Source organism: Cavia porcellus, unplaced genomic scaffold, assembly GCF_034190915.1.
Source record: "Cavia porcellus strain 051 isolate PalLab524CR breed Dunkin Hartley unplaced genomic scaffold, mCavPor4.1 scaffold_3, whole genome shotgun sequence".
NCBI lineage: Eukaryota > Metazoa > Chordata > Mammalia > Rodentia > Caviidae > Cavia > Cavia porcellus.
Genome location: NW_026947486.1, coordinates 48,902,315 through 48,916,764, shown reverse-complemented (window position 1 = coordinate 48,916,764; position 14,450 = coordinate 48,902,315). Strand labels below are relative to the sequence as shown.

The window sequence follows — 14,450 nt, the reverse complement described above, 5'->3', positions numbered from 1 at the left end:
TTTTGTTCCAAGTGAGGTAGAGAGGTCAGTCAGGCTGGAACAGAAATCTCTGCTCCCGCCTTACTCACTGATTTTGACAGAAAGCTGGATCCTGGGCCTCAGGCAAAGAAAGCAGTTTGCCAGCCTAGGGCAGGGTTACTGGCCTCTGCTGGTCTTAATGGACCAACAGGGAGCCGGAACCTGGCCCCCAGGCGAAGAGGAGAGTTCCACGCCTCCACTGGACTTACATGACCCACAGGCAGCGGGATCCTGGGCCCCAGGCAAAGAATACAGTGTGTCGGCCTAGGGCAGGGTTCCTTGCTCCGCTAGTCTTACTGAACCAACAGGGAGCTGGAGCCTGGCCCCCAGGTGTTTTCCATGTTTTGACATGTATCATATGATGCTTTTTTGTAGCTAAATATGTTTTTCATATGCATCATAGTTTTGGATTTCCTTCTTGACTGCTTTGGCCAATCTGTTGAATCTGTTGGTGAATTGAGACCATTCACTTTGGTTATTATAACTGTTATGTATTGACTTATCCCTGTCATATTGTTTTCCTGCCATTGTTTCTCTTATTTTCCTTCAATTTAATTGATTGTCTTGTCTAGTGGATTAAGTATATTGGAATTCCTTGAATTGTTGTATTTTTCTAGTGTATCCTTCAGAAATTTGTGAGCTCCTGGTTTGGTGATGATGAATTGTTTTAAGTGTTATTTTTCATGAAGTATCTTATTTCTCCATTAATTTTGAAAGATAATTTTGGTAAATACCTCAGTGTGGGTGGGAGGTGGTATTCTTTTAGGGGTCAATGTACTCTACTCCATGTTCTCCTTCACTTAAGTGTTTGAGTTAGGATGACTTCTACAGTTCTGACACATTTTCCTTAGCAATTAATTTGTATCATTTTGCTAAAATCTTTTAGTATTCTATTTTTATGTTGAATTTCTGGAATATTGACTTACATTTCTTGGTGTAGTTTGTTTTTTTCTGATCATGACTACTTTGAGTTCTACAAACTTGACTTATCCAAACCTCAAATTCTGTTTCCATGATTAAAAAGCTGTCTGATACTAATTCTGTGAACAGATTTTATGCCCTTTGTATTATTTTCTGATTCTTGATTGATTTAAATCACATTTAAATGTTAGTGTTCACTGAATAATCTAGATTAACCTGGATTAATTTTTGTGGTTCCATGGATATTTTTATGAGGTCTTTCATTTGATGATCACCAACCACAATCTTGTCTTTTATATCTGATATTGTATCTTCACATTGGTTGACTCTGATGAACAGCAAAACCTTTGATTTTAATCATTCTACTAAACCTCTGTTATAAAAAGTGCATGGTTTTGGCAAAAAGCAATAAATGAAGTTATGTGAAAATCAGTGAAACACAATGCAAGATGCAGAAACAACTCCATGTGCACTGAGGTAAGTAATCTTTCATAAATGGACCAAATGCTTTCACAGGGAGAATGATGTCCTCTTTAATAAATAATGCTGAGAAAACTGGCTTGCTGTATGTTAAAAAATTGAGACATACATCTCACCATGCACTAAACTAAAATTAAAACCATTTGAAGAATTAAATATTAAAACAGAATCACTGAATCTACTGGAAGATAAAATAGGTGAATCTCTGAAAGACATGAATGAGGGGAAAAACTTTATGAACGTCACCCTGGTTGTACTGGAAGTATTACAAACAATAAACAAGTGGAATCATTTCAAATTAGAAAGCTTTTCCACAGTGAAACAAATCATCAACACAGTGAATAGACAATATATAATGGAAAAAATTAACAGTCAGTCCTCAAAGACTGACATCTAGAATATATAATGAATGCAAAAAATTCAAATTCTCTTAATGTAACAGCTGCATTAAAAATTGACATTTAAAGTGAATACAGATTGCTCAGATCAAATATCTTTTTTTCTTCCAGAGTCTCATCTTGTAGTTCAGACTGGCCTTGAACTCAATATTTAGCCCAATTTGGCCTCAAACTAGCAGTGATCCATTTGCCTGAGCCTTTCTAATGCTGTAATTGAAGAAGTAGGCCAAGATGCCAGGTATAATTTAAGGGCTGATTCTGTGAAAGAATTAAAAAGATAGACAAACTTGTAGCATATCTTACTAAAATAAGGAAAGAAAAGTTCCAAATATAAGCAATTAGAAGTTAAAAAGGAAAAACAAATCAAAATGGATTCTGCCAAGATCATTAATATTTTGTGCAACCAGTTTGACAACCTGTACTTTAGTAAAATAGAAATTCTGAGGATTTGGAGGGATTCCTAAATATATACAAAGTGTCCACGTTGAATCAAGAATATTTCAAAATTCTAAAAATTTCAATATTAGTCAATGAAACTAAAGAGCTAAAAATTAGTTAGCAGCTATGAAAAGTCCAGGTCCTGGTGGATTCTCTGCCAAATTCTGCAAGATTTCTAAGGAACTAACATCAATGCCTTCAAAGTCTTTAATAAACTTGGAAGCAGTGGTACCAGGTAACCCTGAAAGTAAGCATTATCCTGAATTCAAAACCTGAAAATGACCCAAAGAACAAAGAAATTTGCTGGCCATTCTTTTGAAGCACATGGATGCAAAAATCGTTAGTAAGATACTGGCAACCAGAATACAGCGTATCATCAAAAAGACACATCATGACCAAGGAGAATTAATACCAGGGATGCATGTACTGTTTGTCACACGCAAATCAATAATGTAACCACATCAAAGAAAGGACGCTTTCCTGATATCATTCCCAAAGGATTAATAGCCTCACAAAACAGTGATTTATACATAAACCATGTTTGTATGATAACAACACTACTTATAAAGTAAAAGATCTGGGAGTGTTTATATGTTTATCGATGGATGAATTGATAAAGTTGTGGTATTTATACACAATATTCCAACACTGTGCCATAGAGAATGATAAACTTGTCCCTTTTTCAGGAAATGAGTGCACCTGGATATGATTTTGTTATATGAAGTAAATCAGGCACACAAGCTTAAGTACTGTATATTTTCGCTTATATGAGAGTCAACGCATTATTAAAGAGTAAAATAGAAGATAGACAATATAAAATGTCAACATGGATCTTTTACCTATGAGAAGGGAATCTGTAGCCAGAGGAAGAGGAGAAAGAGAAATAAATGAAATTAAAAGAGGGGGTGTGAAGTGCTATGTATATGCATGATGTCACTATGAGGAAATTAATTGTCATGTATTCATAACCCACTACTATATATAAATACTACACATGCACACACACACACACACATACACACACACACACACACACACACACACACATATATATATATATATATATATACATACATACATACATAAATATATATATGTATATATGGTTATACATATATATATATATATATATATATATATATATATATATGTTTATATGGTTAAAGTGTTGCAGAGAAGGGGAAGAGAGAACTGAGAGAGTTACATGAATTAAGAAATGTCAAGTACATAGTCCAGCTCCTCACAATGAATTTAATCAAACCTTTACAAATAGAAATATTAGAATATAAAACTGAAATAATTGTAAATTAAAAGCTAAATTACATTTAAGATATTAAGTTGTTATTGAGACTAAAACTAACCGGCTCAGAGAATTCCAGTTCTGAATGTCTTCATTGTTCACTTCTTCAAAACACCTAATGAAGAAATAAATATTTTAAAAGTTTTCTAAATGTAAAAAATGTGAAAAATTTTGTCATCATTTTTATGAGATTGTAATCTTGACATAAATATTTGACAAGTTAAATAGTAAAACTGCAAATATATATCTCAAAAATAAATATACAAAGTTATTTAAACATTGTTTTGAAAATTCAAATATAGGAAGTAGTACTACCTTATGGAGATTATTTCAGTTTGGTTTAACATTTACATTTACTATGTTAAGATTTTACAGTAAAAAAAGAGAAATGATGTGCTCATGTTAATAGGTAGAAAAATATTTTAATGAAATACAAAGCTTATTTGTAAAACTCATTGCAAAGAAGAAATAGAAATGAGCTTCCTCAATATTTTTCAACCTTTTATTAGAATCTGTTTGCATTATATAAAATTCTGTTAAGTTCAGCAAGTTTGTACATCTACATATGTTTACAAGCACTCTTAATAGTATAGAATAATTTATATTACTTGTATAAAAATCTCATCTCAATGTTTAAGTATTTAAAATTTTTTCATGAGCTCAGCAACAGGACAAAATGTTTACTAGTACACATTTGTTTTAATACTGCATTGTGTAAGTGAAACTTGAAATTAGAAAACGCAATAAAAAAGTAATTTTGAAGTTTTATGTTAAGAAAAAAGACATAAAACCATCATTATTAATAGGCATCATTAATATTGACATAAAATTTCAAAAATCCATAGATAAACTATTAGAATCAATGAGTGTGTTTATAATGAACAGAACTGTAGACCAAAGAAACAAAAATAAGGATAATGAAACAACTCCAATCAATTTCAACCATCTTATTATAAAAGTACACTGAGAACACAGAACCTTGTTAAGAAACTTGCAAGAAAAATTGATCATTCTCATGCAGCATAATCTAGACACATATCTGACAGTATAAAATGGAAGATATCAAAATGGTTAAAAAATCTGAATAAAAAAAGAAACAAAACATACTGGTTGATAGAATAATTAAATCTATTGAAGATATAGGCCTAGATAACTTTCTGAAAAGAATCTCAATGGCACAAGAAGCAAAAAGGTACTCAAAAATGGGATTATATCAAAATAAAAGCATCTGCATAGCAAATGAAACAAACAATGTAGTGACTAGAAAATACAGAGAATGGGAAAATTTAGCTAACTACCTTTGGATGAAGGACTAATATGTAGACTATACAAGGAACTCAATAAATTGAGACACTTCCACAAGGAAAAACCCAATAAAAAATGACAACTGAAATGAATATATACTCCTAAACACACACACACACACACACACACACACACACACACACACACACACAAACACACACACACGTTGTCCAGTGGTGTATATGAAATGTTCCACATCTTTTGCTATAAGGAAATGTAAATCAAAATAAAAATGGGATTCTATCTATCCAGAAAAAGAATGGTTATTAAGAAAAAAAAAAAAAAAAAAAAAAAAAAAAAAAAAAAAAAAAGCACGTTTTCCGGAGAAAAAGAAATCCTTTTCATATTTCACTGAGAATATAAATTGGTTTAACCACTCTAGAATCAGTGTCAGCTTGCTTCAAAAAACACAAAGATAGACACCCCACAAATCCATATATAACTCTTTTTGCCATCTCCCTGAAGAGATAAGCACACCATATTTCAGTAATAAAAGTGTGCCTACATCTATGGAAACTATGCATAATAGGTAAAATTAGAAAGTAGCTTATAGTTTCATCAACAGAAAAATGACTAAAGAAAATATGACCATGTAAGATGACACATGTATGTTATTCGAGCACTCAAAAGGCTGAGGCACGGGCTGGGGATTTAGCTCAGCGGCATAAGCGCCTGCCTTGCAAGCAGAGAGTCATGAGTTCGATCCCCGGTACCGATAAAAAAAAGAAAAACAAAACAAAACAAAACAAACAAAAAAAGGCTAAGCACAACAATGAGTTATAAATCAGACTAGATTACATAGTGAGTTCATAATAAGGCCAGTCTGGACTACAAAGCAAGATATTGCCTCAAAAATAAAAAAAAAGAGGAAAGAAAGAAAAATGAAAGAGAGAGAGAGAGAAAGAAAGAAAAAGAAAAAAAGAAAAGAAAGAGTAAGAAAGACAAAGTAAATAAATGTAATAATCAGAATTCTTATGAGAGATAGAGAGAGAAGAAGGGTCAGAGGAGAAGTCAAACTGATTACAAAAGTCGAATGGGGTGGTGCATTTTGAGAGAAAGAAAGGAGCCAAGCCAATGGTACAGAGAGTCCTCAAAAGCTAAAAGTGTAAGGAAATAAATTCTTCCTTAAAATCTCTAGAAAAAATGAACTTTGTAGACTCCTTGATTTTAAGTCAAAGAAATTAATTTGGCTTGACATCCACAACTAAAAAATTATGCTGTTTATGAATTTATCCTTTCTAAGTCGCTTAATTTACTGCATCTTTCTACAGTAATAATAAAAAATATGCTGGAAGTATTTAGAGGAAAATGTTTGAAAATGGTTAGAATAACTTTAGCTGATAGTAGAAAATAGTGACTATAGATTAGAGTTAAAGCCTCGGTTTAATATTTAATATAGATGTTAAAACTGTTACAGATTTCTGCTCAGAAAGAAGTGAGGAGCACAGTAGAGGAAAACTATATTATACTTAAAATATCTAAATAGTTATCAAGTAAGTGTTGGTAGAAATATGAATGTTAAAGACAGTGCCAATGAGGGCTCGGGTGGAATTGAAAATCCTATTAGAGATTGAAATAAAAATGACCTTGTTGTGTAAACTTGGCTTAATTTCACACTTATATGAAAATGACATATTTTAATTGAAAGACTTGGACATTTATTTCATGAGATTTTCAATAAAAAATTGGAGATGTGATGTTGCCTCTGTGGCTTATAGTAAAAAAAGAAAGAAAAATAATAAAATTTAGGGAATAAGTGTTACACAAAAAGAAGAGTTGCTTTCTTCAGTTTTATGAATATTAAGTGTAAAAAAGTCTCATGAAAAGATGATTTGAGAGTAAATATATATAGTACATTGCATATTACTATCTTTAAAATAGTTACTCAGAGTATGATACATGGATGCAAGAAACTAATTGATAGTAGCACAGATTTTCATCTTCTATCAATCTCGAGACACTAATAGCAAAACTAACTTGCATTTTTTCTTTTGCTTTCCTTCTTTTAACCCTTTCCCCCATCCTAGTTCCTTTTTCCTTTGAAACAATTTATTCCCTTTTCACAATGTCTAATGTATTTTCTATACCTTATTTACTCTTTCAGTTTCTCACTGCAGGGAGACCAAATGATTTTTCCACATTTGAGTCTGGTTTTCTTCACTTATGCATATAGTCTATAGTTACATCACCATTTACTTATAAAAGTAATATATCCTTTATTGACCCAGTTCAAAAATATGCATCTGAGATGAATGAATTGCACACTTCTCAGATGATGAAATACAAGTGGCAAATAAATACATGAAAAAGTGTTCAACATCACTGGTTATTCATGAAATGAAAATAAAACAACATTGAGTTTTCTTCTCTCCCCAGAAAAAAATGACTACCATTTAGAAACCAACCAATAATAAACACTGGATGCATTATGGATTAAAGGACCACTTCTTCACTGTTGTTAGGAGGGATACATGCACAATTATTAGAGAATGTTATTCCAGCAGAAACTCTGGCAGTTTGGATTTTCAGAGACATAAAAAGGAAGGAAACAAGAAAAATAGTAAACTACCATAATTCCATAGTCAGAAAAGAAAATGAGAAATCTAACAAACTGCAAACTTATTAAAAGCACTTAGCAAAAAGGGTAGATAACACTGAGGGCAGATTTGAAGGATCAGAGAATAAAATCTCAAACCACAATAGAATACTAAGAGTCATTTGAACATACTCAAGTTGCCATATTTACTTTTTCTTATTGGTGAGACAAAATACTCAATGACCAATTTTAAGAAAGGAAAAGTTAAATTAACCCACACTGTGTAGAGTGTTCAGTCTTCAATCATCTGGCTCCAAGGCAGGATCACTTTTCAAAGGAGAACGGCTCATGGTGGTCAGATGTAGCAAATCAATAAAGTACCCTAACATCATCTTTTCACTCATTTTATGTTGTATATATTAGAGCCATGATTAGGGCAATGCCATGCCAATCAGTGGAGTGATACAATAATCACACATGCTTACCCTCAATATCAGATACTCTAGATCCAGTTACCACCGAAAAATCTCCTCTATGACTGCATGAGGTTTTGGGGGGACTGCTTGCCCAAATTGATTTAGAAATTTCTTAGGCACTATAAATCTTTTCTCCCTTAAATTTTCTCCTTTGTGAAACAGTAATGTCTTTGTTATCCTATTTCTATGTAATTATTATGATGTGGGAGCAGAAAATTTGTTTTCTACTTTTGAATTTCTACATATGAGGGTTAATTTTGATGAGCATGGATCATATGCAAAATAGTCTTTACTTCATTTAGATTATGGAAACAGGAACATTTGAATTTATGATACTTAGATGAGGTATTTGACTTCAGACAATAGTGAAATGTGTATGTTTTGACTGTGTTATCTTTTAGTGTATACATTTCATATGGTATCAACATGAAGAGTCAGGGTTAAGCATAGACTCCAGTAGTCTGAAAAAATTACAAATTTATAATTTCCTAAACACTGAAACATATGAATGCCAACTTACATGAAAAAAGGACATTTGTGTGATAAAGATTTTGAGTCAGATGAATTTAGATTACTTAGATCGATGCTAAATATAATCACAACTATATCCTTATTTTTTTGTCTCTGTCTCTGCGTCTGTCTCTGTCTGTCTGTCTGTCTCCCTTGCTTTGTACAAAGTTTTAAACTCAGGACCTTACACTTGCCAGGAAAGTGTCTTACCACAGAGCTGTATCCTCAGCCCATAACTATTTCTTATAAGGAGAAAGCAAAGAGGAAGATTTGTCTTTAAAAAGGGAGAAGGCAATAAACAAAAGAGAAGTTAGTGGAGTGATACAATCACAAGCACTTGACATTTTGGTAGCCATCAGAACCTAGAATAGTCAGTGAACAGCTTCTTCTCTGACAAATTTCTGTACTATTTGTTGCTCAGAATGGACTAATTTGCAATTATGTCCTTTCTAAAACCATGGTTGCACGAAATTTTCTAATTATAGTCACTAAATTTACAGTTATATGTCACTAAGGCAATAAGAAATATATACAGGGTAAAGAAGAATATAAAGATTTATCAGAGTGTCATTGTAATAGTGCATTAGTTATTTTATATTGTTTGGATAAAATACTTGACTCAGAAAACCTACAGAGAAAAGATTATTTTGGTTTATTGTTTTCACAGGTTTAGGCCATGCATAGAAACACTATCATGGAAAGGAATGGGAGAAAGGAGTAGTTCAACTCATTGCATCCAGGAAGCAGAGGTAGGGAGTAGCTGGAGATAGTCATACACCCTTCCACGTAATAACAACTGTTACTTACTCCATCCAAATAAGACCCACTTTCTAACAACAAATTAAAAGCTAAACAAATGAATATAGTAATTCACATATTAATATAACATCCCCGAGAGCTAATCAACTTCCAAGAGTTCCATCTCTTAACACAGATTTTTAGGAAAAGGATCAATTAAGAATACATAAAAGATATGTGTATGTGGGGTTACTTAGATAGATAAGTGAATAATGATGCCATTATCTGAAACAGAGAATCCATTGGAATGGTCAGGCTTTAATCGAGTAGATATGACAAATTTTTTGTTCATAAAATTATAGAGAATAATTGGACATGAAAGTGGAAATTTCAAAAAGTTGCATATAAATATGCAAATTAGTGGAGAGACCTAAAAATACATAAATATATTTTTGTAGATTTTAATTAGTATATATGATTACAACACATATTATATACATTCACCACAAAGAAATTATACATATATATATGCATAATATATATACATCTATATCTATATCATATCTATATCTATATCCTTGTAATTTTCTTTTTTTTGTGTCCTTTTCTCTTCATCTCACCTCCTCCCAGAAATTCAGCCTCATAAAGGAGGCACAGAAAAAGGTCATGATGATAATGTATGCACAATATTTGTACATAAGAAAGAGAAGAGGTCCAGGGACTGAATTTTTGAGCTTCCCAAGCCTAAGAATGGACAGGGGAATAGAACCCAGGGACGGAAGTTGAAAAGAAATAGCTCATAAAGTAGAAGAGAAATTTTAAATGTTTAGTGATATAATAAACAAGGGAGGACTAGTTCATTAAGGTGATCAACTATATGAAAGCTTGTTAGTAGATTTACGGATATATATATATATATATATATATATATATATATATAGCATTATATATATGGTTATATATGTGCAATAAAATATTCAATGTTTTTAAAAGCATGAATATTCTGATAATAGTAATGATTGCATGATGACATAAGAAATGAACTGATAATACAAGAAATGGTGTCACTTATAATGGGTAGGTCCTCTCTATTGTTATATTGTTATGTCCTGCTTTATCTCAATCTCCCCCTTATTGTTTTAAAAAATTATTTAGTCATTTCTTATGTTTGTCTTAATTAAAGAAAAAATTCAAAAAATTAGGATATATAAATAGTAACTCTTTTTAATTTCCTATTAACTTGTTTTGAAGTCCTGTAGTACTCCCACGATCTTGTTTTGACTGATTAGACTCTGTTCCATTCTATATGGTAGTATCAAGTTTGAAGACATAGGCAATTACTTTGAAGACAATAAGATTCTCTAAGATACCCATTCTGGTTTGACTATTGTCTTCTTTGGAAGTCCTGTAATGTTTACAATGCCTAAGTTTTATTGGTCTTGTTCTCTACTGTTTTGTCCAACTTTATAATATCTAATGAGATAGACAATTCTCTTTAAGGAAACAAGGGACAACGTTGATAACCATTGTTGATAAACTTGTACTCTGTTCTACATCATGTGCTATGTCTATCCTTGGTATTGACTGACAGCTCTGTTTTGCCATATTTGACTGTATTCTTCCCCCCCCAAAAGTAATAAGCACTAAGGAGTAATGAAATCCAAAGTGTGTGAATTTTGTTGTAAAAAAGAGAGGGAAAAAAAAAAGAAAAAGAGCTCTAACGGATATAACAGCAAGTGTGTTTAGGGGTGTTAAATAGCTGACTGTATCAATGTTTTTGGATCATTGAACACAGCTGTTTGCAGTCTACCTGTTTGAATGTCCACCTTGTATTCTTTGATACTGTGATTAGAGGAACTATTTTCAAGATGATAATATGTAATATACTAACAGGTGATTTCTTACTGTTATGTTTGTTTTGTTTGTTTGTTTGTTTGTTTTGTTTTTTTTGTTTTTTTGATTTGTTTTTTTTTTTTGTAGTTCTGTATTACGTGTACCCTTACACCGCTTTGGTTTGTTTTGTGTTTTTCTCTTTTTCCTCTTAAATAAAAAAAAAAAATTAAAAAAAATAATAATGGGTAGGTCCTTAGAAGTGAAAAAAATAAAATTCTGCAAGCTGTGAATTATCCATACTAAAGATGTATTCACATTCTTACACCAGTAAGTGCGTTCTTATTGGAAGTAGAGTTTTAATTTTTAAATCTGTAATCAGTTTAAGAAGAGATCAAACTTATTTTTAAATTTTCTCTAAATCAGTAGTATCCTTATAAAGGATATGAATTTGAATATGGATACAGACTAAGAAAGAATGAAATATGATGGTGGAGGCAAAGATTGAAATGATCCATTCATAAGAAAAATAATGATAAGAATTGGAAGAAATCACATAGCTTTAAGGGGCTATATTTATCATCACAGATTTAATCTAAAGCTGGATGTCTTAATTACATATATTTCCCAAGACTCTTCCTGTAAAACTGTAATTCTAGAGTAACAGAAGAGTTATATTTATTTAGTTCTTTTACTTTTCTTGGAAAAGATATCAAAATGAGCATTGGCATAACAAGAAAAGATGTATGTGTGGTTGTTTTTGCTGATACACCATGGAACTTAAAGAATCTGTGATGAAAATGTAAGCATAAAAATGAGGAGGGGATTCCTACAACAATGAAAAGATGGTAGAATTAACTATTTTTCTTTGTGGAATGGAAGGATGGAAAATTGTTGGAGTAGTGATATCAAAAGTACCTGAGGTAGTGGTTAAATAGTGAAAGGTTAAGAATTGAAATTTTGGAGAGAAATGTATGTGAATGAACTATTAAAATAGGAAAATGAAAATTTAAATGAAAAAGAAATCAAAGATTTTAAATGTTTGATATGAGAAAGATTACTCATGTGGTACAGACATCAGAAATTAAGATATGTGTATTAGTTCATGAAATGATAGTGGAACAATCAGAAAATAATGGCAATCTAAAGTTGACTGGAAAAGGACACATTAAATAAAGAAAAAGTAATATGTGATAAAATCTGATAATATAAGCTTAAAAGCTGATTATTTATGAAAGTAGCACAAAAAGTGGCACTACTGAATGTGGCCCTGACAAAAAAATCAACCATCTACTGCAATCCTAATGGAGAAAATGTGGAAAGGAAAATGTCATACAATCTAGAAGGCCACAAAAAGCAGTATATTTTGGGGCTGGGGATTTAGCTCAGTGGCATAAGTGCCGGCCTTACAAGCAGGCAGTCATGAGTTCGATCCCTGGTACTGATAAAAAGGAAAAAAGGAAAAAGACAAAAAAATGTGTAAAATTCATTCTTTTACTCATAAAGAGCTGCATATTTAATTTTATTTTTTTAAAAAATAACATGCGCTCACCTAAAGAAAGCAAAAGTTTAAATGAAAATTATTTTAAAAAATAAAATATAATCGCAGTAATTTATTTGGAATAATTATTCAGAATTTGAATTTCAGAATGAAAGCTTCTAAATTTTTGTTCTAATTTTGAGATCATGCACATTCATACTCTTTTATAAATCAACACTTCATATCATTCAACTATTTGCATGGAACTTTAATTTCAATTTCTTATTTAATTATGCAATTTTACATTATACAATATGATAATAAATATTTTATTTAATTATGTTGATACTGGAGATTTACCTCAGGACCTCATGCTTGCCAGGCAGATGCCGCACCATGGAGCTAAATACTCAGCTAAATAACACACTTTATAGGTAAAAATTTTTGAATTTTGATAATCTCCTATTAATCAACTTAGTATACATGAATATCACATTGTAGCTCACAGTCAATATGGTTATGTTGTGCTATTTATTATAATTTTCAAAAATATTTTAATATTGACCCTTAGAAACCAATACTGGAACATTCACAAGTACTCCAAAAATATTGTTGGTGACATTATTTTCAAAATAGGGAATCCTATAAAAATAAATTCATTTTACTGATTTTGATTGGATATGTCTTGTTAGAAAAATACAATAGTCTAACTTGTTACAAATAAAATTAAATATTTTGACATTTTTACATTATACCCTAATTTTTCATACTGTGTTCTGCTTTACATTTGTAGTAGTTTCATATAAAAGAATTATTTTCATAATTTTTAAAAAAAGATATGTTTATGAAAATACTGATGCTCAGAAACAAAAAATAGTCAAGATCATACAATTACAGTACACTGTGCAAGAACACAAACTGTGTAAGCCTTAAGAAAAGCCACCTAATACATGATGGGCTTTTAATGTACATTTAAAAGAAAATTTGAACTATAAAAAGACCATGAAAATGTTCTTTATATTAAAATATACAAATTACAACTAAATTGAGCCTAGTAATCATAAGAAATACTAGAAAGTATCATAAAAAAAAGACTTACAACCGTGGACCAGACATTTCCCCTGCTTATATGTTGCCAGAACTTCAGCACTACAGGATCACCCTGGTGATGTTGAGGTATGACATCATAAAGAGATTGTGAAGTACAAAATTAAAAGGGAAACAGTAGTTACATGTTACTGCAAATGTGTTCACATAGGTTTTAAAATCTTGTACTAAGATTCAGTCAATTATTTATTGATTTTTCCTGATGATTTAATAATTATTTTATGTTATTTAATATTAGTTGTTAGTGTGCATATTTATACACAGGTGTGTATGTAAGCATGTTTGTATCAACGTGAAAATTACATGTGATAAAAGGAAAATAAAATATATCTCTCCTAAAATGAGCGGTTATGATTCACAACATTTTCTTCACATTTAGGCCTTTTTACACTAAATCATTGCATGTTTTTAATAATAATTTTCCAAAATAACTTGAAGGTTTCATATTGGTTGGTATGTTAACTTGACAAAGGCGAAACGCTCATTGTAGTCAGGGTTTATGAGGAAAAATATTTAATACAGGACACAAAATTTATAGGATTATTTTATAATATTCACCTAATGTGTCAAATACAAAAGAGTGCAGGAATTTGTTCACACAGCAGAAACACCAACAATCCAACATGTGTTTGTGGGATTTTTGCAGTATATTTTATCATTAATTTCTAATTTCAAAGTGCTATGATCTGATAACATGCAAGGGATAATTTCAACTCTTTTGCATGTATTTAAATACGTTCTGTGAGCTAATCTGTGGTCCGTTTTAGAGAATGGCCCATGTACTGCTGAGAAGAATGTGTATTCTGATGTTGTTGGATGGAGCTCTCTGTATATATCTACCAAGTCCATTTGTTCACAGGTGTAATTCAGTTCTTTTATTTCTTTGCTCCTTTTCTGTCTGGTTGATCTGTCC

General features: G+C 31.3%; 1 protein-coding gene across 1 annotated transcript in view; it reads right to left on the bottom strand.

The window, feature by feature from the left end:
• The window catches only part of Cylc1 (cylicin 1), a 41,947-nt gene extending 28,354 nt beyond the window's left edge, over positions 1 to 13,593 (bottom strand). Inside the window, exons 1-2 of the mRNA XM_063245566.1 lie at positions 13,530 to 13,593; positions 3,617 to 3,670 (exon numbers count right to left, since the gene is read on the bottom strand). Of these exons, the coding sequence (XP_063101636.1) occupies positions 3,617 to 3,670; positions 13,530 to 13,546 (71 nt within the window). The 5' untranslated portion in view covers positions 13,547 to 13,593. The remainder of the gene's footprint in view (positions 1 to 3,616; positions 3,671 to 13,529) is intronic.
• Between the last annotated feature and the right edge of the window lie 857 nt (positions 13,594 to 14,450).